This window comes from Drosophila hydei, unplaced genomic scaffold (assembly GCF_003285905.1).
Source record: "Drosophila hydei strain 15085-1641.00,03,60 unplaced genomic scaffold, DhydRS2 tig00000232-arrow-arrow-pilon, whole genome shotgun sequence".
NCBI lineage: Eukaryota > Metazoa > Arthropoda > Insecta > Diptera > Drosophilidae > Drosophila > Drosophila hydei.
The window spans coordinates 1,652,359-1,677,990 of NW_022045690.1; the positions used below are offsets into that span (position 1 = coordinate 1,652,359).

The 25,632-nt window shown below is 36.3% G+C and overlaps 3 protein-coding genes across 24 annotated transcripts in view; 1 reads left to right on the top strand and 2 right to left on the bottom strand.

Moving 5' to 3' along the window:
• Nucleotides 1-23,042, bottom strand: part of LOC111601812 (disks large 1 tumor suppressor protein) — a 38,328-nt gene extending 15,286 nt beyond the window's left edge. For 3 of the 22 annotated variants that reach the window (XM_030223498.1, XM_023318625.2, XM_030223491.1), the window contains exons 1-3: nucleotides 6,135-6,225; nucleotides 4,605-4,866; nucleotides 153-176 (exon numbers count right to left, since the gene is read on the bottom strand). In XM_030223498.1, the coding sequence (XP_030079358.1) occupies nucleotides 153-176; nucleotides 4,605-4,700 (120 nt within the window). In that variant the 5' untranslated portion in view covers nucleotides 4,701-4,866; nucleotides 6,135-6,225. Of the gene's footprint in view, nucleotides 1-152; nucleotides 177-4,604; nucleotides 4,867-6,134; nucleotides 6,226-7,318; nucleotides 7,532-7,963; nucleotides 8,368-12,909; nucleotides 13,069-13,633; nucleotides 13,759-15,418; nucleotides 15,551-15,841; nucleotides 16,788-18,653; nucleotides 18,828-19,183; nucleotides 19,383-19,459; nucleotides 19,616-19,688; nucleotides 19,966-22,769 lie in introns of those variants that run through there. The other 19 variants (XM_023318624.2, XM_023318620.2, XM_030223495.1 and 16 more) reach the window with 18 other exon arrangements.
• A 273-nt stretch (nucleotides 23,043-23,315) lies between these two features.
• Nucleotides 23,316-24,722, top strand: LOC111601814. Its single transcript, XM_023318635.2, has 3 exons — nucleotides 23,316-23,621; nucleotides 23,677-24,205; nucleotides 24,271-24,722. The coding sequence occupies exons 1-3, from the start codon at nucleotides 23,539-23,541 to the stop codon at nucleotides 24,634-24,636; spliced, it is 978 nt and encodes a 325-aa protein (XP_023174403.1). The 5' UTR covers nucleotides 23,316-23,538; the 3' UTR covers nucleotides 24,637-24,722.
• A 38-nt stretch (nucleotides 24,723-24,760) lies between these two features.
• LOC111601815 (mitochondrial import inner membrane translocase subunit Tim8) lies at nucleotides 24,761-25,588 on the bottom strand. Its single transcript, XM_023318636.2, has 2 exons — nucleotides 25,366-25,588; nucleotides 24,761-25,287 (listed from the first exon to the last, which is right to left on the bottom strand). Exons 1-2 carry the CDS (start codon nucleotides 25,453-25,455, stop codon nucleotides 25,111-25,113), a joined length of 267 nt encoding a protein of 88 aa, XP_023174404.1. The 5' UTR covers nucleotides 25,456-25,588; the 3' UTR covers nucleotides 24,761-25,110.
• Nucleotides 25,589-25,632: the final 44 nt, after the last annotated feature.

Genomic DNA, 25,632 nt, shown 5'->3' on the forward strand with positions numbered 1-25,632 from the left:
TTATATATATATGCATTTCCGCACCGGATGTGGACAAAACACAGGACGTATACAATTACAGATAAAACCAGTTGTTTAATATACGTTTTTATTATTGTTTTTATTGTTTTAAATGACAAACACTAAAAGGTGCATTTCGAAACGCCGCTTACCTTCGTCGAGGATGCCTTGTGTAGCTGAAAATCAAATTGGACCGAGAGAAAAACTTAAAATTGTGAGATAAATCATTTGCATATCGAACTGTTTGCTTTAAGCTTAAAAAGTAAGTTGCATTAATTAACTTAAAACACTTCAAAAGTTAATCTATCAAATAGGTCATATTCCTAATTGAGAAGGTCTAAGACTAGGTTCAATAAAATGTTGTTAGTTTTCATTAAATTCTTAAGAAAACCCAGCCGAGACTCATTTTGCTTACAGATAAAAGCTGAACTGATTCATAAGAGAGTTGATAAACAAGTCGGCTCTAGTTGGGAATGCGCGACTAGCAGATACCCTAACTTCTGCGTAGAGCTGCTGTTACAATCATTCTCAGCTTTAGAGCGTGAAAATTCCAGCTCGATTCTGAGGGGCAGTGCGGGGAAATATTTTAAATGTGCGTATTAGTTTCAGAAACCTAAACAGTAAATTGAAAATCTGCTGCACGAACTGTGTATGGCATAGAGGCCTATAGATCTAATATTTCAAGACTTTAAGTTGATCGATATGGCTCATTGACTTGATCGAAAATAAATATAGTTTATGGGGTCTGCCACAGCTCCTTTCATACATTTTCACAAACACATCAATAAAAAAATTCCCATTTTCAATGGGCTCAACCTAAACTTGAGCAACAGAAATGTAACGTCTTTAATATGTATAAATATATATATATATATATAGATAAACTAATTGCAGCATGAACTTGAGCTACACGTTAATAGCAGGTACAATTAGTTTTATAGCGTTAACTGTATTAATATTAATATAAATATATATTATATATATATATATATATATATATATATATATTTATATACATGTGTGTGTATATATAAGACAATATTGGAAGCATTGAAATATAATTTAATATTCACATAGCGGAACCGGAATCCGATCCACCACACACACCTCATCCAATATCCCACTCGACAGGTAAGTATCTCTGTAAACTAACGAATGCCCCACCCAAAAATCAATCTATAGAAACTTTTGTGCGTTTCAACGTTTTTGTATGGAACGCCGACAGCACAAGATGCGCATTTACAGCTACATCAATGGAATGCCAAGTTACAAGTTACATAAACGAATTACAATTTTTTGAACATGTGAAAATTGCAACATTTAGAGACAAACATGACAATACACACACACACACACACACACACACACACACACACACACACACACACACACACACACACACACACATAGAGACACCTACACACGCACACGCGTGAAAAACGAGTTCAATTGATTAGCAGCTGGGTGTAGATGAGTTCATTAAGGCACACAGACAGAGAGCCAGACTGACTGACTGATAGAGGCAGACAGTTGTAAGTAATTGCAGCTCGAATGCAAAGCTGGCTGCGCTCACGTGCGTTTGCCGCAACATTCAAATTGCTTATTAACCTTTGACGTAAGCCGGGTCAACAGGTCAACTGTCTGTCTGTCTGCCTGCTACGTGCTGTGACTAATTCGCAGATCAACTTCAAATTGGATCAAATTGTTGAGTAAGCTCAGCTCAGCTCAGCTAGCCAAGCGGGAGCTTACATACTATTTATACGGTAGTTAAATCACCTGTCAAATATCTGACAAGCAGTTGTGCTACTTTTCGACTTTGTTATTTCAGTAATTATAATCAAAAATCTTAATAGACTTGAATGCCAAGCTATTTACTCAATGGTAACCTGTATGTCATGCATCAAAGTAAACTTCATGTTAAATACTTAACATGCACTTTTGCTATATTCATCAAAAGACAATTTTCCTTGTCAACGCCAGTATCTTTAACATTATGTTAAATATTTGACATGTAGATTTTTTGGCTTTTTGTTTTGCTTTTGCTATTTGAATCGAATTCAATCAATAACTAACCGAATTCCTACTGATTAGATTCATGTGTGTCTATGCTTTATAATTCAATTTAATTAAGTTCACAATTTAAAGGCGAGCAAAGGCGGGGGTGTCTTATGTAAGCAATTACATCACAATTCAACAATTGGAACTTTATTAAGCCTTTTCCACTGAAGGTCGTTTCAGTGGTTATTGCTTTGGCGGGCATTTCTCATTCACCAAACAGTATAAAAAAAACCACAAAGGTATTTCCAATTGTTGTGGTTATGTTTATATACGTATATGTATATATATTTATATATAGTAACTGGACTATATATCATCGGCAACATAGTCTTCATATCAGCTACCAAGCGCACCTTATCTTATCAGTGAAAATCATATGGCTTTCAAATATGCTTTGGTTTTGGCTTTGGGTTTGTTTTTCGAGTTGGGGTTGCGGTTGGGGTTGGGGTTGGGTTACCTCACCCACACTCACACACACACTCACAGGTATGAGTCCCAGTTTCAGAATGTGGCAATTACCGTTTATTTATTTAACGGCAGATACAAGGCAGCACTTGCTAAAGTAGCATGAGTAAATATTCTTCTATAAACAACAAAGAAAAAATAAAAAAAAAGTTACACCTCGAATTAGCAGTTCGTATAGTTTTCAGATGTTGTACACTACATACAGTCTAGCCTGCCTATATACTATATACTGATTAAGCTGTTCATAGACTCCTCTTCTTCTTTTCCTTCTTACATTGCTTTTTATTTGCGCTGACAAAGACTTCAAATAGTTGGGAATCATAGAACAAATATTTTCCACATATGAAAATTATTTATTTATTATTTTTTTTTTCGATAAATGATTTTTTTTTAAATATGCATTATTTATTATAATACTCATTTACTGCTTCTATTAATCTGATCATATGTGTACTTATACCCATACATCTAAGTATACACATACAAATCCATTTATGTACACATAGGCTCCAAATATGGCTCGATGAATTGCCACCAAATGCGAATGAGTACGAAATGTTTGGGTGTGGATTATACGTCCTATGCTCTCTTTTTGCCTCCCGCTCGCACTCTCACTCTTTTAGTCTGATTGGAAACCTGTGACGATTTGACGCAGAGCCAACTGCATGCGCGCACACACACACACGTGCGTCTTTGTCTACATGCACATAATGACAACAATGCCATATATATATATATATATATATATATATATATATATATATATATATATATATATATATATATATATATATATATATATATATATATATATATATATATATATATATATATATATATATATATATATATATATATATATATCTATATATATATATATATATATATATATATATATATATATATATCTGAATAAATCGACACCTGCAACCAAAGCAAAAAATCAAATCAAATCAAATCTGCCCCCCAAATGTGGTTCAATATCAACATTGTTGTCCTTCTGTCTGGCAGTCGAAAAAGGCAGCAAATATCCAAACTGTATACAAATTAGAAGACGTGCCTCGATTCATGATTTTACGCTCATTTGGTATATTCATAGAATGAGTAACTTGAATGAGTAACTTAAATATATATTTAGCACTTATTAAAAAACTGATTATCGCTTATTATCAATCAAATTTAGACAATGAAGCTCAAATTAGAGTAGATGTGTTTCTTATATCTAGCACACACTGTAGTTAAAAATATTTATACATATGTGTATTCAAGCAAACACCGTTAAGAGAGCCCATTGAGCATTTGCTGTTGCTTTTGGGTGGTGCTCAAGGCAGCCGCTAAATGTAAAGACGAGCGAGTTCTATTTTGAGCAAATTGTGCGATCTAGCAAGAGAAAGAGGGAGAGAGCGAGTGTTAGTGCGAGTGCAAGAGACTAGATGAGTAAACGGACGTCGTGTTTACACACGCACACGCACATGCCGATGCATATATCCGTACACATACATACAGGCACAGTTAAGTAGGTGACACTATGCGTGGCGGCATGCAAGAGAGGAAGTTAGAAAGAGCGAGAGAAAGATGCAGCTGTCATTTTTGCAAATTCTACATTGTACGCCCATTTACTACTACTTTGCCTACTTATATGCACATACATATATAATTACATATACATATATGTGGCGGGGAGAAATTGTGTTGCGCATGCGTAAAGACAATTTGTTTATTCACTGAAATTTGACATACAAATGATGACAAAGACGCACTCAGTTAGAGAATTTTCTTGTTGCTGTTGCTATACTTTTTATGCTGTTTGAATATCTGGCGGAATTTAAAAATAAACCATGGAATCATCGTCGAGAATACATAAAACAAGAAAAAAGAGGCGAAATCTTTGTTAGCTGACGTTAAATGAAAATATTGCATAAATAAATAGATGAGGAACAGGGACCGAGGAGGGCAACTCTCTAGCAATATCGATATCAAGCTTGATCATCAATTAATCGAACATCTGATCTATTTCGTTACATCGCATGCAAATACTTAGTGTTTCTTTTTAATTTATGAGGTTTGCACTTTTTCATTACCGAATCCAAATTGAATAGTGATGAGACTTTCTTAATGAAGCCACCGCCGCCGCCGCTGCTGCTTCCATCTTGACGCTTCTTTTTGCGTGTGGTCATATTATTATCACAACGCGTTCGTTCTCTCACTCACTCTCTCTCTCACGGCAATGAACGTTGCACGTAACGTAACACAATCACAAATGCCGGTTGAGTGACGTCGCAGTCGCGTAAACGTTTACGTTAATTATTGTTACGTTGCAACGTTTCGTTCGTTCACTACGTGCTAAGCAAACAAAATGTTATAAATTTCCCTTTAGCTTTGCGTTTAATATAAAGTATAAGCATACACACGTACACACGCCCACAAATACACGCATAAGCGTATGTTACTTGCACTCTGGCCGCCGCGTGACTCACAACGAGCGCTGACACTAACAAGTGTCATCCACACAAGACGCAAAAAAACAATTTTAAAAAAAGCAAAAAAAAAAATAAATAAATAAGTAAATAATAACAACTAATAAATATGTAAGAACCACACAGAGCAGCGGCGCGTTGCCAACGTGAGCGAGTTCTAACTACAACTATCGCTAAAAACTTGCTGGGCACCGTTTGTTCTGTTTCTGTTACTGAGCGTGAGAGAATCTTCTAACCGCGCACACAAATATACATTCACGTATAAGTTATGCTTTCCAAATTACATACATACACATATATTTATTTATTGTTTGCCAGAGCAAATAGCAAAAAAAAAAAAAAAAGAAAAAAAATCAACAGCCGCTACTCTCTCGCTCTCACTCTCTGTGTCAACCGCCGACTATTTTGGTATTTTTTTGCGCTATGCCTTGCATGTGTATAACCTACATACATACGTGTATACGTACGTATGCATGTATGAGTGAGCGTATATGTACGCGGTTCTGACGAATGTAAAAAAAGTAGCGCAAGCTAAAGGCACAACTTTAAAACATTATTCTTGTTTTAGCTTCTTTTATAATAGCCAATTTTTCATTGATTACACTTTGTTATGGTTTGTGGCACGTATCTATGTATAAACATTAATATTTTATGCACAAAGTTTTGCTTTTGTTCTGATTTTTTTCAGGTCACTTTTAAGCATATTTCTAAATAAAACGCGCACATTTCTACTCGCGTTTCGCAGTGATTTTGGAAATAGGCTTGCTGGCGCTGATTTTCACAGACCGTTTATATATTTTCTTAATGCGTTTACGCCGCAATTATGCGATGCCTGCTTCTTTTCCCGTGTTGTGTTGTTGGCATTTTTCTAGCGAGCCAGCGACTGACTAGAGCTGCGCGACCGTTCGATTGTTGCCGAGCCCACTAAACCGGCCCACCTCTAGCATGCTAACAAACTATCGTCGTGATGTTTTGGTATGCGTAACCGGTTATATTACCGCTGATACATCAACAGTATTGGCTGGCAGCACCACACTATATTGTTCGTAGCTTACAGCGCCCTGAATTTTTGACACTAGACTATTGGCGTTGTCGATTAATAATGCACGCTAATTAAAATTTATGTTTACATACGATTGCACATTGACACGCACAATTAGTTAGCAGCGACGTGTTTACTTTTTACATTTTTATCAAGGGAGTGACGCTTGCGCTTAGTTCGCTAGAGACGGGACTAGAGATCGATAGCTTAAAGCCCACCTATCGATACCATCGATCGTAGTGACCAGTGCTGGCAAATAATGTTCGAGCGTAGATCAGAGTTGATTGTAAGCTCGGCGCGAAATACTAAATATTTAAACCAAGATTGTGCATTAGCAACTAGTGGATAAGTGAAACCCATTAAAAACTACAAATATGGGTAAACAATTAAACTAAATAACAATTGTAGTGCTTTAAATATATGTAAGTGACAAAAACGACATCATATACACAATTTGGTCTCTAAATATAATCATTTTTCACCAGTATTATATAAAAAAGAACAAAAAATATATAAACATATAGTAGTGAAAATAATCATACAAACCATAATAACAATCAGAAAAAAAACTTTGTATTAGAGAAATTGCATCAATTATCGTTTTTAATGTCTTATTAAATACATACGTACATATCTTAATATAATACAATATAATAACATTGACATGCCCAAAATTATAGATGATATCAATATTAAGTGTGAACAAATCAAGAATTTTTATTGTATATATCTCAATTTTGTATGAAAAGTACGTGAAAAAGGAATATGAGAAATGTGAGAATATGAAAAAGAGGGCAAATATATTAATACAAAATTATGATGAACATTAAAACTGGCAATAATAATAATAGTAAGGAAGAGAGTAAAAACACTGGTTAGGATTCAATTACAATCAATAAAATACTCTGGAAGGCTGTGTTACAACAACAGTTTGAGCGGAAACGGAAACAAGCGGCATTGGCGGCCATTTTATTTCAGTTCAAATAAAGCGTCAAATTAAGCGAACTTAACTATGGCCAAACGATTTGGGTGCGATTATGGCCTTCCGGTCTTTAATTTTATTATTTTTATTTTATTTCGGCTTGTTTTTTGGAATGTTTTGGTATATCGAGTCATTGGCTCTGCCCTTTGGCTGTTTATGGCCGTCTTTGTTTTTGTTTTTGTTTTTAGTTCTGTTTTTGTTCATAATTATCCTCGTTTCGAGCATTAATGTGACATGATTTAGCTTTAGCTATGGCAGTGAGCAAACATAATTCATTCAATTGCAGCCACTTACTATCTGAGTCCCGCTTCTAGCTGCTGTCGTGGACTGTGATTGGTTAAGGTGCTGCTGCTGTTGCTGTTGATGTTGCTGCAACTGTTGTACCACCTGCTGCTGCTGCTGTTGCTGCTGGGGTGAGCGCGAGTTGCGCACTTGTTGAATAGCAGCATCATCGGCGGTTGCATCTTTGGCATTCTCGCAATCAGACTCAATGCGCATGCGTTGGTTCTGCGAAAGATAAATATTTGTATAAATGAAAGACATTAAGACTTGACAGGCATTTCGAGAATATACTCAAGTGACACTTGAAGAGCCGCAAAGTACACATAAGAAATATGAAATCTATTTCAAATGCATTAATTGCTGGCAATAATAGGTCAGGAAGATCATTCAAAAGATTACTTTCGGCCTTCATAATTATAGATAAAATATTGAGAGACATAAACGATTTTAATCTTATACATATTTTCCTTTTATCAGACAATTAAGCAAAACTAAGCTCGAATTAATTTGAAAATACGTTAGAGCTTATCGATAACTTAAAAAGCTGTGATTTGAATTCATATTAAATTGTGGCAACACTGTTCGAAGGATTTGGCAACTCACATATTTGCCTTATAAGTGAAATATAAGATATATAAAAGTATAAGACTGCCTTACGTTTGAACAACAGCAAACGTAACGACCGCCAATGCTGCTGCTCCCATCGCCGTCGCCATCGCCATCAAGTTCTTGCTTTTCTTTGGCTTTCTTATCCTGTGCACGAGATTTATGCTGTTGCTGTTGTTGATGTTGTTGTTGTTGGTGCTGCTGCTGCTGCTGTGACGGTGGCGGCGGTGCAGTCAACTGGCGTCGACGTCGACGCATTCGCACCGGCGACCGCGCGCCGACATAGTTGGAGAAACGTCGTCGCGAATGCCGCACTATCGATACCCAATCGATCATGTTGTATAAAGTACTTGTTTAAATTGTTTGGACTTTATGAATTTCCCACAGCGTTGCATTTACAATTTTACTAACGTATAAGTACAGGCAAACACGCACACGCACACACGCGCACAAAAGCACTGGAACAAAGTTACTTTTTATGTGTTTTGAGCGTGTTGAATTTATTGCTTGTTATTCTTTGCCTAAGTACATATTGTAATAGACAGTTATTGAATAAAAACTCTCAAGAGCAAAAGCAAGCAACAAGTTGTGTATGTGGGTATGTGGGTATGTGTGTGTGTGTGTTACGTATCTCAACATCCACCCTCAAGCTAAACTTTCATTTTCGACAACCCTCAGCCTAAAGCTGCTGTGTGTGTGTGTAAGCATAAAAGAAACTGGAAGAAATATGTAAATCTCGCATACAACGTATGTATGTATGTAATATGTATGTAAGTGTGCATATACAGTAATTGTATATGTATACATTTCCAATAGATTTTTTTTGCTTGACTTGATTTTAACGTTACGTACGGGGAATATTTCTACCTATGTATTTAGATACACAGGCGTGCACAAGTACACGCATGTCTATATATATACATATGTATATGTGTGTGCGTGCGTGTGTGCATGGTATTTGCAATAGACTAAAAGTTCACATGTCGAACAGCCCGAGAAAACATCAAATAAAAATCTGGCAACTGAGGCAGGCATATGTATGTATGTATGTATGTGTGTAGCTACACTCAACATCATTCCTTTAGGTACACTTTAAGACTTAATAATTGAAGAATTACTTCATATAGAAATTTATATATAATTATAGTAAAAAAATCAGAGAACGCAATTGAGATTAATATTTTTGAACATATACAATAAATGTTCTTTTGCACTGTGTGTATACAAAGGAGCCGGAGTGTATGTGGGGTGGACCAAAATGTGCGCTCACACACGTAGAGTAGTTGAAATCGGTTTGTATATGTGTTCCACGAATTGGAAATTTTCACAAATATGGAAAGTGCATTTTGGAAATTCTTATAAATTGAATTCGAAAACTTATAATACTTTTTGCAATTCTAATATACTCTGACTATGTCTATAGATAAGATTAAGCTTTAGCTTGCGTGACTGATCGAAAGACGAGCCCATAAATCAACAACGGACAGGAATATATCTATATATATATATATATATGTATATAACCAGTATAATTCGGATATCACAATAGAAAAAGCCGCGTTTCTTAGCGCTTCTATCGAATGTGCGCGAATAACTGGCGTAAGACAACAAAGACGAACGCGACGACGGGCGGCAGTCAAGCAAGATGCCAAAACAAAACAGAAGAGTCGGATATATACATAGATCTGTATATATATATATATATATATATATATATATATATATATATATATATATATATATATGTATATATATAGATATATGTATATAATTTGTTGTTGTTTTAATAAGTTTCCCAATGCCAGCGGAAAAAAGCTGAATGAAAAGCCCAAAGCGAGCGAATTAATGTACATATGAATACATATACATATACATAAACATATACATATGTACCTCTGATATAGATGTCTGTCTGCAAGTGGAGAGACATCGAAAATATTTTGTGAAAACATTGCCAAGGCGTATACGTAATATGCAGTAAATACAATATGTACATACATATATATATACAAATGTATATGTATGTATGTGTATATATATATATATATATATATATATATATATATATATATATATATATATATATATATATATATATATATATATATACATACATATATATACATATACATATATATACATATACATATACATACATATATAGCTTACAGGTAAAACCATTTAGCGTTGAGATCAGCGCACAATTTAAACCTTTTGTAAACTATGGCAACGTTTAACATTGGCAGCATCCACATTGTGGATGGATGACACTTGCTCGATTTTTTTCATAGTTTGGCAGCGAAAAGGCGATAAAACGGGATAGCAACATGTAATTAGCAGAGCTGGCAAGAACTGTATATATATTTATATATATATATACATATATATATGTGTGTGTGTGTGTGAGTGCGTGTGTATGTGTCAAACATTGATGCTTAACAGCTGTTCGCCATATGCCTGTGTGTGTGCGTGTTTGTGTGTGTATGCAGCACTGGAAAGAGTGCAATTTACATGTGCCAAAATTTGTAATTGTTGGTAGTGTTGAACAATTATGTATGTAAAATGTCTTAATTACATATGCACGGTATTAGGCATGGTATTTTTTAGGACATTTTTCAAAACGCAAATGTCCACAAATCGAACTGTAATTGCAGTTTGGTATTAAATTCGTTAGTGTAAAATTTATGAAATGTCTGCACACGCACAACCACTTTGTAGAGGCACGCGCGAAAAGGTGGTTAATCTAACGAAGTTTGAAATGCCGGGCAATTTGCACACGATGGGCGCAGAAAGACGGTGGCCAAAGACGAAACAACAGAGACGGGCACAGGAAGCGGAGACAGAAAACAGAGACGGGGACAGTTGACGGATACGCGAAAGTTGTGCGACTCGACACGTCGACAGCGCTGCTGTTACTGCCACGCGCGACGCACGAAGCGCCAACGCCAACAGCAACAGAAACAGCAACAGCAACAGCAGCAGCAGCAATAACAACAACAGCTAAAGACGTCGTTAGTGGGGGAAGGTGTAGGGGCGGGGTAGAGGGAGGGGTTTTGCAGAAAGGTCTCTATTGGGCGTTTGAGAAATGTGCCGCCTTGTGCTAGTTAATACGTTAAGCACGGCTGTTGAACAATTGATGATATTGCATTTGTTGCACGAGCACATCCTTGAGAACATACATGCACACATACACACACATGCAGCCATCCATAAGCCCTCATCCATATCTGTTATCGGCGTGCAATCAGGTCATAAGAAAATCAGCAAAAGCTGTCGCTACATTTGCATAGACATAATTTACCATTTAGCATATGTACACACGTTTGACTTACGTTGACTTTTACGTTTTACGTTTTACGTTAACGTACTACGCATGTCAACAGCACAATACGTACCTTAGCCTGGATATCGCCTGTACAATAACAAAAGCATCGCGTCGGCGCAGGACGAACGACTGCGAACCCGAACCCGAACCCGAACCCGAAACCGGGCTACGTGCACGAACTAAAGCGTGACGTTCCGCTCCAAGATTGCCACCCACTTGTACAACATGTTCCCGTTATTCTGCCCCTGACTGGGTCAACACAAATCATGTTGCAAATACAAAACAGACGACGCTAACAGTTAAGTCCTTATCAAATTTAAAACTGCTTGTATGAGTGTACGTGTGTGGGTGTATGGGTGTGTGGGTGTGCTTGTGTACCCAATGCGTTGCTTGGCTACACACAGACCCACACAAACAGTGCAACAGAGAGAGAGCAAGAGGAAGAGGGAGAGAGTGAGAGTGAGAGAGGTAGCGGGTAAAGGGTGACAGTGAGCGTTGGCGATAAAAGCAATCAGGGCTTGTATTACAGTAAAGACCTGTAAAAGTGACCCGCCTCAAATGTTTTGACACTTGCCTAGTTGGGCACTTCCTGAGCAAAAACTTTGCTTAGCTTCCTTAGCCTTGCACGCTAACAGCATACCGATTTCAACCTGACGCACGCAAGCAAAACTTTCAGTTTTTTTTATATATATATATATTTGTGCATATATAATATAATATTTATATAATTATGTGTACAATTTTCTGCTTATTCGGCTTGTCTGTTAATATTTATGTCGCGCCTCGCAATCAATCAATCAATCAATTTGGAACTAGTTAAAGTAAAGTCATCATTCATACAAAAACTAATCAAAAACACACAAAAAAAAACATTTTGTTTTGTTTATCTGCGGGCGTAAAGATAAAAGTTAATCTGCTGCTTTATTTCAAATAATTATGTCATAAAGTCAGTTAAATTATGACTCTTTAGTAGCAGCTATTCCCAATTGGAAACCTAACTTAAGGCGTATCATATCATATAAAACATCATCATAATATATATTATATATTGTTTTATATAGATAGAACTATTCTGATAGTTATCTCATCATACATATTTTATATATATATATTTTTATAATATATATCTATATTCATTGAAATCAATCAATCAATCAATTAATCAATCAAATCTATTTTCTTATAACAGGCTGAAGTAGGCGTGGCGCACCCCATAAGGCGTCGCTCCACCTATCCGCTTGAATGCAGCAATCATTTTATTTATATATATTTATATTACTGATTTTGGATAGCTGCCCCCTCACACATATAGCTGTCATTGCATGCATCTGTTCGCTATATATATTGCATGTGATTGGATTGCAATTCTGGGCAGAGTTCAGGGTATATGCTAGTCGGGTAGTCTGATTTGTTTCTTGATACTCAAGCTGGATGACAATTTCTTGCCCACTCTTTGGCTTAGGGCTAAGAGATAAATGTAAATCTATATACATGTGGCATATAGGTAATACTAGTGGAACTATCTATATGCCTCTTTATGTATATATTATGTATAGATAATTGTTTTGCTTGGTTATCAGTAGGCAGATCATATGATGGATATATATATGAATAGCTGTAGTTGTATGGATTATGTTATTATGATAATGTTATAATGAGTTAATGCGCTTACCAAAATCTCTTCCAATTCATTTTTAAATGTTCTGCTCAAGGCCTCGGCATGCGCGGCCGCGTTCACCGTTTGATTAAGATTTGAACTTGGATTGGGATTTGTGGCATCGTTGTTAAATTCATAGACGCAATTGCGATTTAGATTGGTAGTTTTTATAAACTGCATAGTGGGTTAAGTAGATAGAAGATTAAAGAGATATAAGATAGGCGAAGAAAAGAGAGAGAGATAGAGAGAGAGAGAAAGAGAGAGAGCGGGGATTATAGAAAGAGAGAGCAGCATGAGAATAGAGTTCGAGGTGTTAAAGCTGACTAAAAGAAGCGTGAAATCATGAAAACATTTATGGATCGTATGTTTCTATATTTTTATATAAATGGAATTAAATTATAAAGATCACAAAATGATTAAACGATTAAATGTCTCAAAAATATACCTAAAAAGCTATCACAAACTCTAAGACACGCACTCTTCTAGGGGGTTACCTATAACTAAATACTGGACAACACGTACAGATACATAAAGAATGTAGAAATCTAAAATCTAATATTCAATATGAGCTGGTAAATCCAAGTATTATAATCAATTATAATACAATAATATTTTCAGCTCAAATAAACTACGACACTGAGTCTAGTAACAGAATTAGTCTATTGATCTAAGGACAGAACAGATATATATATAAACTATTTATACAATATTCTATATGCTCAACTCTAGCTCTACTTACATCGGCTATCTTTGTCGCTTGTCCATCTTTCTCCCATTTGGTCGCAATTTGCAATGTTTCGGCGGTCTTTTGTTGTATGCTCTTTGAGTCATCCAATAATGTCAATTCATAGAATTCTTGTATATCTGTAAGAGGTAAGCAATTAGTAGTATTGTGTTATATACCAAAAATTATATGCTTAACATAATATATGAGGTTCGAGTAATCTTGAAAAGTTTTCTTTTCCACTACTATTTTTATGAACAACTAAATTTTATTAATATTTACAGGGTATCTACAGTTTATTTAAGTTGGTATTATATTATATATATTATATAAAATAATTCCACATAAATAATTAAGTTCTTTCTAAAAAAGCAAACTATAGTATTATTTTTTATTAGCCCAATTTACAGGGTATCTTCAGATGGTATCTTATATAGGTTGTCCTATACAATCTATAAATCTAGCTCAAATTCGTATTGGTTACAAGAAAAATAAGTCCTTAAGATTCTAGAGATGAATCTATTTTAGAAGGTATCTATTTATCTATCTTGCTATCTTCAGCGGGTCTCTTATATAGGTTGTCTTATACGATTCTAGGTCAAGTTAAAATTGTCTATAAGAAAACAAATTCTATAGCGAAAATGTAGCTATTTTACAGGGTATCTGCAGCACGAATACTGAAAAGCATTTCCTGTGCTCAATTTGAGTTTTGTATATCGCCTTAGTGGAAGTGGGAAATAATATCGTCAGTTGCTGAGCATATAAAAAGTTTTTAGGTCAAGCCTTGGTGGTTGGGTGGTTGGGTGGGTGGCATCGTCGTTCTGTGTGTGTCGGGTGGGGGGCGGTGCCACGCCCTGCTCATCAATAAGCCCAAAGTCAAGTGGCCTAAATGTAAAAGTGTGGATGCGTCCATTTAATTTCCTGCACACGTCAATATCCAGAGCTCTGTCCATGGACAAGCCAATGTGAGTGGCCAGAAGGAAGCGGAATGCATATAGCTATGGCACCCTCCCTATGCACACACACACAGACAGACAGACAGTTAAGATACATTGTTTTGTAGACAGCAAAGAGTTGGCTGTCGACGAGTCGTTTGTTTATGCAACGCTCGACTCAAGTGTGTATCAAGTTATGGATCCGATTTAACGAGCTGCGTCGCGACGCTGCTTTTTGCTTGACTCAGCTTAAAGAAACGAACCAAGAAATATCCGAGAACTGTGCGCAGCATTTGGCAATTTTGGATGAAACCCAATCCCAGCAGCTCCGCGCTTATCAGCTCAAGCATATCTTGAACAAATATTTAAAGATATTCTAGAAGCAGCTCGCATGCCAGACGAAGCTTGTTTCGAGTGAGCTTTACCGCATGAAAAGATATATGCTTGATGGCAGTTAGGTAGATAAAAACATAATTCTAATATGTACACTTTACTCAAATAAGACTTATTTCGTAGAACTCTACAGCGCATAAGCCATATACGAGGTGTGTTTAAGAAGTATTGCTAATTTTGATTTGATTTCCGCAGGTCTCCAATACTCGATCTACAATTGCCTTGTGAATGGGCATCATGAACATATAATCTCCTGAGTAAAGCACATAATTAGCGATACTTTTTGAGCACACCTCGTACATACGGAAATAGTGCAACGAGAAAACATTGCTACAGATACAAAATTATTGATAGCTAAATACCTGGCACAGAAGACTTATTTAATAGCTCATAAATTCATATATATATATATATATATATATATAAATACATCTAGATATATCCAGATATAGCTGCCAGATATAGTACTCACCTAGTAGCGCTTGAAATAGGCGAGACTTAAAGATGCGAATCACACGTTCGATTGCTATACGCAGCGCACGATCCTGTGGCTCCGAGAGACGTGCATGATAATCCTCGAGCAGTTCAAGGGCTCGATGGGCTTCTGCAAAGAATGAAAGACAGTTGAGTATTACAATTTCCTCTATGTATGATGTATATATAAAGAAAGTCTTGGCTCTACATAAATGTAATGTCAATTCCACTGAAATGCGTGAAATTCAACTAAAACTTCAACCAAAGTGGCCCATTCCTAAAAGCTTTTCCCATTTCCACTGCATTTTATGACAATTTCACAAACTCTGGCGGAAAATAAGTGAAATGTTTCTGCTGTCTCTACAGACTAGATTCTAGAGCTTTGTCTTTCTATGGCTGTTTGGCCAATCATTCAATTTACCTAGGCTAAACACCTGCATAATATATGGCTCACTTTGTGTGTCTAGGAAACGTTCGTCCGTTGCCAAATCCTCGCCAGCCGCGGCCGCCTCGCTTGGCTGCCCAATCATGAGCAACTGCTGCTGCTGCTGCTCCTGCTGCTCCTGCTGCTGCTGATGTTGTTGCTGCAGCTCGAAAGCTTCAATGGAGCTGCAAAAGCGATTCAGCTCAATGCGCAAACTCTCCGAGCTGCTCGTGGTAGATGCCAATTCATGGCTGGGAAGGATTGGCAGCGCACTGGCGCCTTTGGGTCGACGCAAGCTGCAGCTTTGCGCCTCAAAGTCTTCGCGCGAGACATCGTCACTCTCGGACTTATCAAAGTAGCCGGACTCCACATCCGGCGTGCGCTGCTCCGCCGTCGAGGACAGCATGTGACCGTACTCCAGCAGATCCTGGGCCGAGTAAAAACATTCCACAGATTCACGCACGCTCTCGCCATACTTGGCAATCAGGGGCTCGGTTGGCACACGCTGGTCAGGTGGCTCGGCCGTGGCTGTTTGTTGTACCAAAGCTGTTGCCACTGACATGTCAACCACAGCGACAGCGACATCGATTTGCTGCTGCTGCTGCTGCTGCTGTTGCTGTTGCTGCATTTCTATGGCTTCCGCTTGCATGAGCACCACCAGCAGTTGCTCTGCTGTTGATTGCACTTGTTCCGCATCGATTCGCCTAATTGGATCGTTCATATCTGATGAATCCTCATCTTCATCATCGTCGTCGTCGTCGTCGTGGAACGTTTTATCATCACTGCTAAGCAGCTCCTCATTGGGATCGCTGCTCTTTTCCCTATCCGAATCCGTGTCCGAGTCCATTTTTCACAGCACAACACAGCACAAGTCAAGTCAAGCCCAGTCAAGTCAAGTGTTCCGTCAGCACTAGCTCTGTGCGGAGACGTTGTCGTACTGCTTTATAATACCCATCCAAAAAAACCATCTACCATCTACACGAGTTCTGTGTGAGTGCGACACTAGCTCAATAAATCAATAAAGATTGACTTAAAAAAATAACAGAAAGCAAAATTAGTGTCTAACGCTGCCACCCGCCGAACGCCTGGTTAACCGCTCACCTGGCAACACCTGCCCACACCGGCCAGCTACTCTCCATTTCAGGCCAACTATTTATGCTTTCCACCTCTGTCATTCTGCATCAGTTTTCGTCACAGTCTCAGGCTTTGCGCCTCGCCAGGCATTTACAAATCTTTTGGGGTCAGCGCACAGCAAACATGGATGACATTGCCATAAAGTCGTTCAGATATGCACAAACAAGCCCACCTATCCGTATTTATCTATCTATCTATCTATCTATCTATCTCTATATATATATCTTATATATGTAACTATTTTGGCGTCTTGGCAAAGCACGTCACATACTTATGCTGACCTTCGTTTATTGCCCATTTCAAAAAGTTTGGCAACATTTGCTTGTTTCTAATTTGTCTCATATACCCTGTAGTCTATGCGAAAGTGGGCATACTAGTCAATTAGTGTACTAGTAACAGACTATGCTTGTTCACATATATATGCATCTATATATACTAATAGTTTAAGCTATGCAAGTCGTTATAAATATCTAATTTTTCCTTACATACCCTGTACTTTATGTAAGGCGGGTATGACTATTCAGATATATTTATATATATTTAGGTTACATTATAGAATTTAGCCAGTCAATTGATCGATAACTATGAAATCGATAGCAATCGATAGATATAGAATCTTGCTAGGCTTTGCTTTTACGCATGTTTTATATGCATATCTGCAGGGTATGTCCTAGTTGTGTACACCCCACAAGAATACCCTATTATTTTTTTCTGTTTTATTGTGGATCCGTTCAGACAGACATATATCTTAAAAATGAAATATATATAGACACTTCTAAGATATTCAATTATTTATAATCGAGCCCAAGTCTAGGTCTTGGTTAGTAATTAATAATAATGTAAATTCTGAACAGGAATTGTATGAAATTAAATAATAAATAATTGAAGAAGTTTTTGAGTATTAAAAAAGTTTAGGTAAGACCCAAAGATCAGCTTCAGCATCATTTCAGATCATGTTTTGTTTTCATATTCATTCAAAAGATTTTGAACATTTCTTAAGCACACATAAATAAATTAATGTGATAAGCACTTGATAATTACTTAAAGTATTTTCAAGTATTTAAAGTAATTTCAAGTATTTTCCATTAAGCAGATAAAAATTGAACAATTTTGATCTATTTGATGGCTATAGAAAGTTGATGAAGGCTCGGCGAAATGTTCCATTATTCATTTGTTAATTATACAAATTGTTTATTAAAAAAAGCAACGCCTTCGAAAGTTTATTTGTAATTATTTGGCGCAATTTAGTCCATAAATTTTTAATTTGATTGCATAAATAAACAAAGGAAGACAAGAGTTGAGCGTAGCCGACTGCTGAATACTCGCCTAACGAGCTGCATTTATTAAAATTGATTAAATATGGATATATTTTATTAAAGCTAGATCAACAGGAGCTCAACAAATGGCAAACTGGATTTAGTTAAACTATATATTAATTATATACTTGCTGCTGCTGCTGTCACTAGAATAACATTTAGGTTTGCCTCAGATAAGATTTCTTAGGTAACATTTCCGAAGACGAAATTCCAAAAATTAGAAAATATTCAAATCCCTAAGCAGTGCATAAAGCTAATATACTCCTCTCGCACTGCTTAAAGGAGTGTATCTAAGTATATAAATATTTGAGATTCGTATAAAAATATATTGAAATAAATTTGGGAAATGGCTTGCTTACCTTGCTTTTTCACTGGCATTTTGTAGCTGTTGTTGTAGTATTTTTTTGTTGCTTTAGTTTGATTTGTGTATTCGAAAGTCGTTAAACTCTATATATACATATATACATAGAGACAGATACATATATACATATATATAGAAATAGATATATATCACTTTACTTTAATGGACTTTGCTGTAATATTTGTTATGCGAGTTGTAAATAGATCATATATATATATATATATATAAATATATATATATATATATATATATATATATATATATATATATATATATATATATATATATATATATATATATGTATGTATGTATGTATATATATATTTGGCTCAGTCGCTTTCACATACATATGTATTTAGATACATAGATACATATATATTGAGAGACATGTATATATATGCTTTTGTTTTTGTTTATTATTTGCATGTTCAGTTATAGTTGTTTTTAGTTTAGTTCGGTTATAAACTGTGCACTCAATTTATTTTTGTATTTTTTGTTTTAAACATTTTTCTGGCTTTTGGCATTTACATTTATAATTTCAATTTCAGATTTCGGATTTTAACGTCACAAAACTTTGAACTAATTTCACTGTGATTGACGCATGTTCATTTGCGCGTGTGTGTGCGTGTGTATGTGTGTTATTTTGGGGCACGCATGTGCACATAGGAAATGAAGTTGATTTTAATTCATATTCGAACGTTCATGCAAATGGCAAGCGGCGACAAGACTGAAAAAACAAGCAAAAAAAACATTTATTGCAATTAAATTTCAATTTCAATTTCCATTTCAATTTGAAATATTCACATTTTAATGAAAATATATTTAGTTGCAAAAATACACACGCATTTGTACCGAAAGTTTGTGAAACGAAAACAAAATCAAATAAATGAGAAAGAAATTTGAATGTTGAAATTTTTGTCGACCCCAAAATGTTTTGTCGCTAGCGTTGCGGTTATTGTCTGATTCCTGGTATTCACCGTCTGCTTTGATGGCTATATGCACACACACACACACAGAGGCACAAGGTACATACTCATATGAGTGCGCCTCTTTTTGTGCTATTTCAGCAAATTCTCTTTTTGTTTTGGGATTTGTCGTGCGCAAATACATATATGTATGTATGTATGCATGGGGATCAGTCAGATATTAAAGAATATTTCCTATTTTTGAATTGTTAGCGAAACGAACAATAACTGATTGGCTCAACGCGTACCGTCCCTGACCATCGCAGGAATACTACGCTAATCATGCTCGAAAACCGTTAGGCGTCGCACCCGCGCCCGCTCGCAACATGGCAACCGCCTCTTGAGTGAGTGAGCAGCTAAACGAACGTGCGAGCGAGTCTGTAAGTAGTGTTGCCAGCGCTCACTTGAGAATCGAAAAAGGAACACGAAATGTTAGCCATGTAGTACGATGGCAATTGTACTGTTTCTAGTCTATTTTTGCGTCGTAATATATAATTTTCAAATTGTCGCAGATCACATCTGCAATATGGAGAATAAAAAAACGTTTTGACAACACTGTTCGCACGGGAAGCGCTCAAAAGAGCGTTGCCACTCGTGTTTCACTCGTTCTCTCTCTCTCACTCTCTCTCTCCTACGCTGCGCTCTTCTGAGTGAATTTCCTTGGCGAACTTATGCTTTGGCATGTGTGCATTAGATCGTGTAAAACTGTTAATTTGTTGCCAGCAGAGACGTACATAATTATTGTATTTATTATTTGTTTAGTTTCTTTTAATAGGAAAATTATGATAAATGAACCCAATGTTTATTGTGGACATATTTACATACATATGTGCGTATATATGTATGTATTTACATATATTCCCAGTATTGCTAACACATAATATCGTTTGCCAATTAGCTTTATTTTAATATCGACTTAATTTACTCAACAAGCAAGAAAATTATGACCTTTATTAACGCATTCTTTTGTTTTAAGTAATATGCATATTACAACAATAGAAGCAGGCAAGCGCAGAAAAGGCGAAAGCAAAGCGTAAAGGCAAAAGACTGATGAGCGAGAGAGCGCAAATGCGAGCTTAAATATATACATATGTACATATACATACATATATATATATGTATATATATATATATATATATATATATATGTGTGTGTGTGTGTGTGTGTATGTGTGTGTGTGCGTGTGGTTAAAGTGGCAACGCCGGCAAGTTCAATCACCTCTAGCTGGCTGGAATGGCATTACATGCCGATTACTGTCGTCTTATCCTGTCGTTTGGCTCAAATGACGATTGATTGCCAACGTGCTTTTAATAATTTATATTTCGTTGCGCGTAATGCAGTGTATTTATTGCCTGCCTTTCTTTCATTTTAGCAATTACTCTAATTACACGTGGCGTATGATTAATATACGGCAATGGAATGCTTTTAATAAGCATATTTATAGGTGCTTGAGTCAAATTGCACAACTCAAGTAATTCAGCCATGGTTCAAATATAGTCTAGTGTAATTATCGCAACTGATGTGCGTACCAAATTTACATACGCAAGCACACATATACACTGCAAACATACACCCATGTATGTAGGTTACACACGTGCGGTCGCCAGCTCGCTCGCTCGCGCACCCACTCGCTTGCACAGTAGCTCGCCAAGGAGAGCTCATTAAAGTATGCTATAAGAAAGTAGCTCAGTAAGTATTTATATGATAGTATGTACGTCTGTATGTATGTATGTATACATTCGATTTCCATTTCGATTATTTAAAAGCTGCGTACGGACACCGATAAATTTATGCGTTGACCTTGACGCACGTTCGTTTGAATTTTGATTTACAGTTAGCTGACAGCCACATTCTATATGAATACGAACTATGTAATTTTATACATTTTTGTATACGAAAAAAACTAAAACTCTGGCATTTAATTCTTATTCACATAGCGACCGTACAAAACCAATTGCAATTATACTTGAAAGCAAGATTTATTTATTTCAATTTATGTACGATATTTTTAGATAAGCCGTACATACATGCAGACAGACATAGTTGTGTACGAATGTACATATGTTCATCTGTACATATGTATTTAAGTTCAAGCAACATTACGACAAAATATTTGAGCAGACGAACATACATATTTACATGTTTTCGTCTTAGTTTTATTATTAAACAAATTTGTGCCAGCCACATTTTTGCCGAATTTGCCGCCAACCACATATGTAAATATGTACATATATATTCATATATATATATACTTAAATACATGTGCTTGTGTCATTAATGTTTATATTATGCGAGCATGCACTTATGGGATTTATATTTTTAATTATCCTGTAACAACAAAATTATTCTTCATTATGGAAGAAGAATTCAAATGGTTTTTTTGTCGTTCGTTATGTATTTAATTATGATATGTATGTAAGAACATACATAGTTGATGTAAGATATTATGCTTGATAATTTTAATAGCATACTTTGATGTTACATATACATAACTATCTTTGAGAGTGCGTGTGTGTGTGTGTGTATACATACATATATGTAATCAATGTTCGCTTATGCACATATCTAACAACTTTTTTCACTCAATATTCGCTTATGCACATATCTAACAACCTTTTTTCACTCACGAACAAAATGTTGGGACCATAGTAAGTTTTCGACGTTTTCGCGCACCGTTATGAGCTCACTGATGCTCTGGCAGCTGATGCTGCGGCTGTCACGCTACACTCACACATACATATGAGCATACATGTGAGGGCAAATATGTATGTATGTAGATGTGTGTATAATTGTATGTACATCTATCTGTATTGCATACTATGTATTTGATTATTTGCTTGCTGCTGCTGCTGCTGGGGCACTCATCACTATTCATTTTTAAACAACATCCCTTGTACAATTTGTATATCCTTATACATAAATACATATAAAAAAATAGATGAAAAAAAGTAGAAAACACGCACGTTGAACAAATGTACAATTGTACATATATACAAATGTACATGTGTATGAGCATACATACATTTGTACACACTATTTTCCGTATTCAGTTGTCAGTGTAAATTGCATTTGAATTTTTATCAAAATAATATTGTCACAATCAGTAGGTAAAAAAAAAAAATAAATAATCACAATCTGTATTACATACACGTTCACACATCAAAAGGACATTTGTTAGGCACAGGCCTCGAGCATTGTATGTTAAATATAAATAAATTACTGTTTGCGTTCAGCATGAAGCACGTTGAATATATTACGATTTTCTGCTCTCTTATAAGCTCGCTAGTTACTTGGGCTGCTGGCTCTGGCTGTGGCTGCTTGTTTGCCTGCCTCTGCCTATCTGCCTCTGTCTTTCTGCTCGTCTCACATATTCGGCGCATGCGCATTTTATACATATGCAGTGCAGACAGAGAACACGGCAATTGCAATAAACACGCATACATATGTACATTGGGCTATTAGTGTGAAGATATAAGTTGAAAGAAAAAAATGTATTGCATACATTTACATACGTATTAGCGCATGTGTATGTATTGTGTGTAAATATGTATTATTATGCAGTCCTTGGATATAAGCCCTTCGATAACATGCCGGGTGTACCAGTTTGACAGTAACCAATTATGCAATATCGATGATTTGTACGATAGCCGATAAATATTTTAAGTAATATAATTTTTGCGACTATTAAGCAGATTCTGAAAATTACATTATGAATATCAAAAAGGAAGATATTGGATCCTTAATTTTCCCAAATAAACAATAAATGCAATAAATATACTGCGATTAAATAAGTTGCTTCAGCGATTGTCCACTATAGAAACATCGCCGATACTTACACACAAAATCAGCTGTTGCTGCTATTTTGAATAAACGTGACCACGAGTAACATTACTTGATTATCAGGCACATTTGTTGTTATGGCGAAGAAACGCAAAATACCTGTGCGCAAGCATCATGGAATACGAGATCCGCTTAAGCAAATCGAGCAGAAGGAGAAAAAGTATGTACTTTAGCACTGTTTATTCAGCTTATATCTTATCCCACATATTTTTAAGGCTGGCCAACGTGACAAACAATCCTCCAACGCAAAACGACGAGCAGCGAGCTTCACACAATTTTAAGCAATTCAAACGAATTGTTGAGGCCGCGAAAGCGGGTAAAAAGCTGAAGGTCGGTAATATTGGCAGAGAAGACAAACCCAAGGATACAAAAACAAAAAAGTCAACGACAAATACGACGGGAACCCAAAAAACAGGCAAAATAAAACAGTTCGACAATGAAACAGATGCGGAATATCTGCGACGAGTCAATCGCATAACCAGTGCATCAGTGAGAGAAGCACAATACGAGGCGAAATATGGTGTTAATGTCATACGCAATCCGTCAACGGGCGAAATAACGCTACAGAAGCGACCGAAAAACGAGATCGATGAGCTGCTCAAGCAGAAACAGAAAGAACGCCATAATCTCAAAAATGGACGCAGAAAACCCAATGCAGTGGTCAAGAATGGAATGGATGCAAAAACGCGTAAGGAGCTAATAAAGCGAGCCTTCAAGGAAGCCGATGAAGAGGTGCAGCAAGAGGTGTGTTTCAATCATACATATGTATATATATAAGAATTTTCTATCTAACTTTCTTTTATTTACAGGCTGCTCCTCTTTCGGAATATAAACGAGATGTTTTTAAATTTGGTGAAATTGTTCATGCACCACCTTCACTAAAGACGCTGCCGCGTAAGGCAAACAAAGATGAGACTGTGCCCAGACCAGGACGTAAATCAAACCTGTTGCTCAAATCACTAATGACTCCAGCAACGCTGACCGCGCAGAATTCCCCTGTAACTAGTAGTAAAAAGAAAGCTGCAGCTCAAAGTGCGCCCACAAAATTGCAAATGAAAGGCAAACGTAAAGATCTGCCAGCTGCAACACGTAACATGCTCGAGGGAGAGCGCAACAAAATGGTTGATCTATATCGCCAGCTGAAAAAAGAGCAAAGTGTGGCGAAACAAGGATAATAATCGTAGTAGTACTAGTTTTTACCAGTAACTAACATTGTTATAATGTTTATTTTTACTTTTTAACATTAAACTTTTCAACAAAAAAAAAAAATAATAAAATTGTACAAGGTTTATGTAGTTATTTCTTTTTGTGTTGTCAAGTTTGCTTCTTTTAAGGTTTTTCGGTTTTCAGAATTTTGAAGTTTTGCCGCTAGCAATACGCACGGTGAACGACAGAATAAAAATTTAGCACCGCATTGTCCAGAGAATTTGGCTTAAACGCCAAACGCACATCAAACTTCTTACAAGGTAATTTTAGAAATTAGTTATTTGGAAACGTATGTAAAGCACAAAAACAAGTTTGCAAATCCAGCTGGTTAGGCTCACAAGAGTATGCGTATGTTGTGGTGGTTGTTGTAGTAGTATTTGTTGTGATAAGGGCTGTTGCTTGCTGCAACACCAATGCACTCTACAGCGTCTTTGATTAGCCGCCTACATGCCGCCGGAGCTCTGCTTTTGCAGCATCTGTGCAAAGCGCTGTGTTATCAACAGAGAAGTGTCGATGAATCGGTCAACGCAATTGCTCAGACACGTCTCTGTGGCATGGTCTAGTTTGGTACTTGGTTTACCAATGCATTTCTCCCAGCAGATTTCATTGAATTCATGTATCTGTGTGTGTTCGGAACGTTATTATATATAAGTACCAATATGTACGTATGGGTTATATTGTGGAATCATTTCATTTACCTGCGCATTAACCTGTGCCTTTTGTTTTTCAATCATAAGGAACTCCTGCAGCTCCTTATCATTGCCGGTTAGATTCTCGAAGTCGGACATAGCTGGTATAGATGGTTAAAGCTTTTCGTCAAGTTTTCAGTGAATATATTTACACAAAAAAATAAACTATTTCTCTTCTCGCCCGATACTTGAAATTTTTAGTTTTGAGGTTATATAAAGAATTGGCCTGTCAATTCAGTGTCAGTGTTGCCACAATTTTGACAGTAAATACCGAGA

Excerpts from the sequence above, each read along its gene's own strand:
- LOC111601814 (XM_023318635.2), top strand. The coding sequence starts at position 23,539 with ATGGCGAAGAAACGCAAAATACCTGTGCGCAAGCATCATGGAATACGA. Across the intron at positions 23,622-23,676 it reads ATCGAGCAGAAGGAGAAAAA|GCTGGCCAACGTGACAAACA; the intron begins GTATGTACTTTA and ends CATATTTTTAAG. Across the intron at positions 24,206-24,270 it reads ATGAAGAGGTGCAGCAAGAG|GCTGCTCCTCTTTCGGAATA; the intron begins GTGTGTTTCAAT and ends TTTTATTTACAG.
- LOC111601815 (XM_023318636.2), bottom strand. The coding sequence starts at position 25,455 with ATGTCCGACTTCGAGAATCTAACCGGCAATGATAAGGAGCTGCAGGAG. Across the intron at positions 25,288-25,365 it reads AGGCACAGGTTAATGCGCAG|ATACATGAATTCAATGAAAT; the intron begins GTAAATGAAATG and ends GAACACACACAG.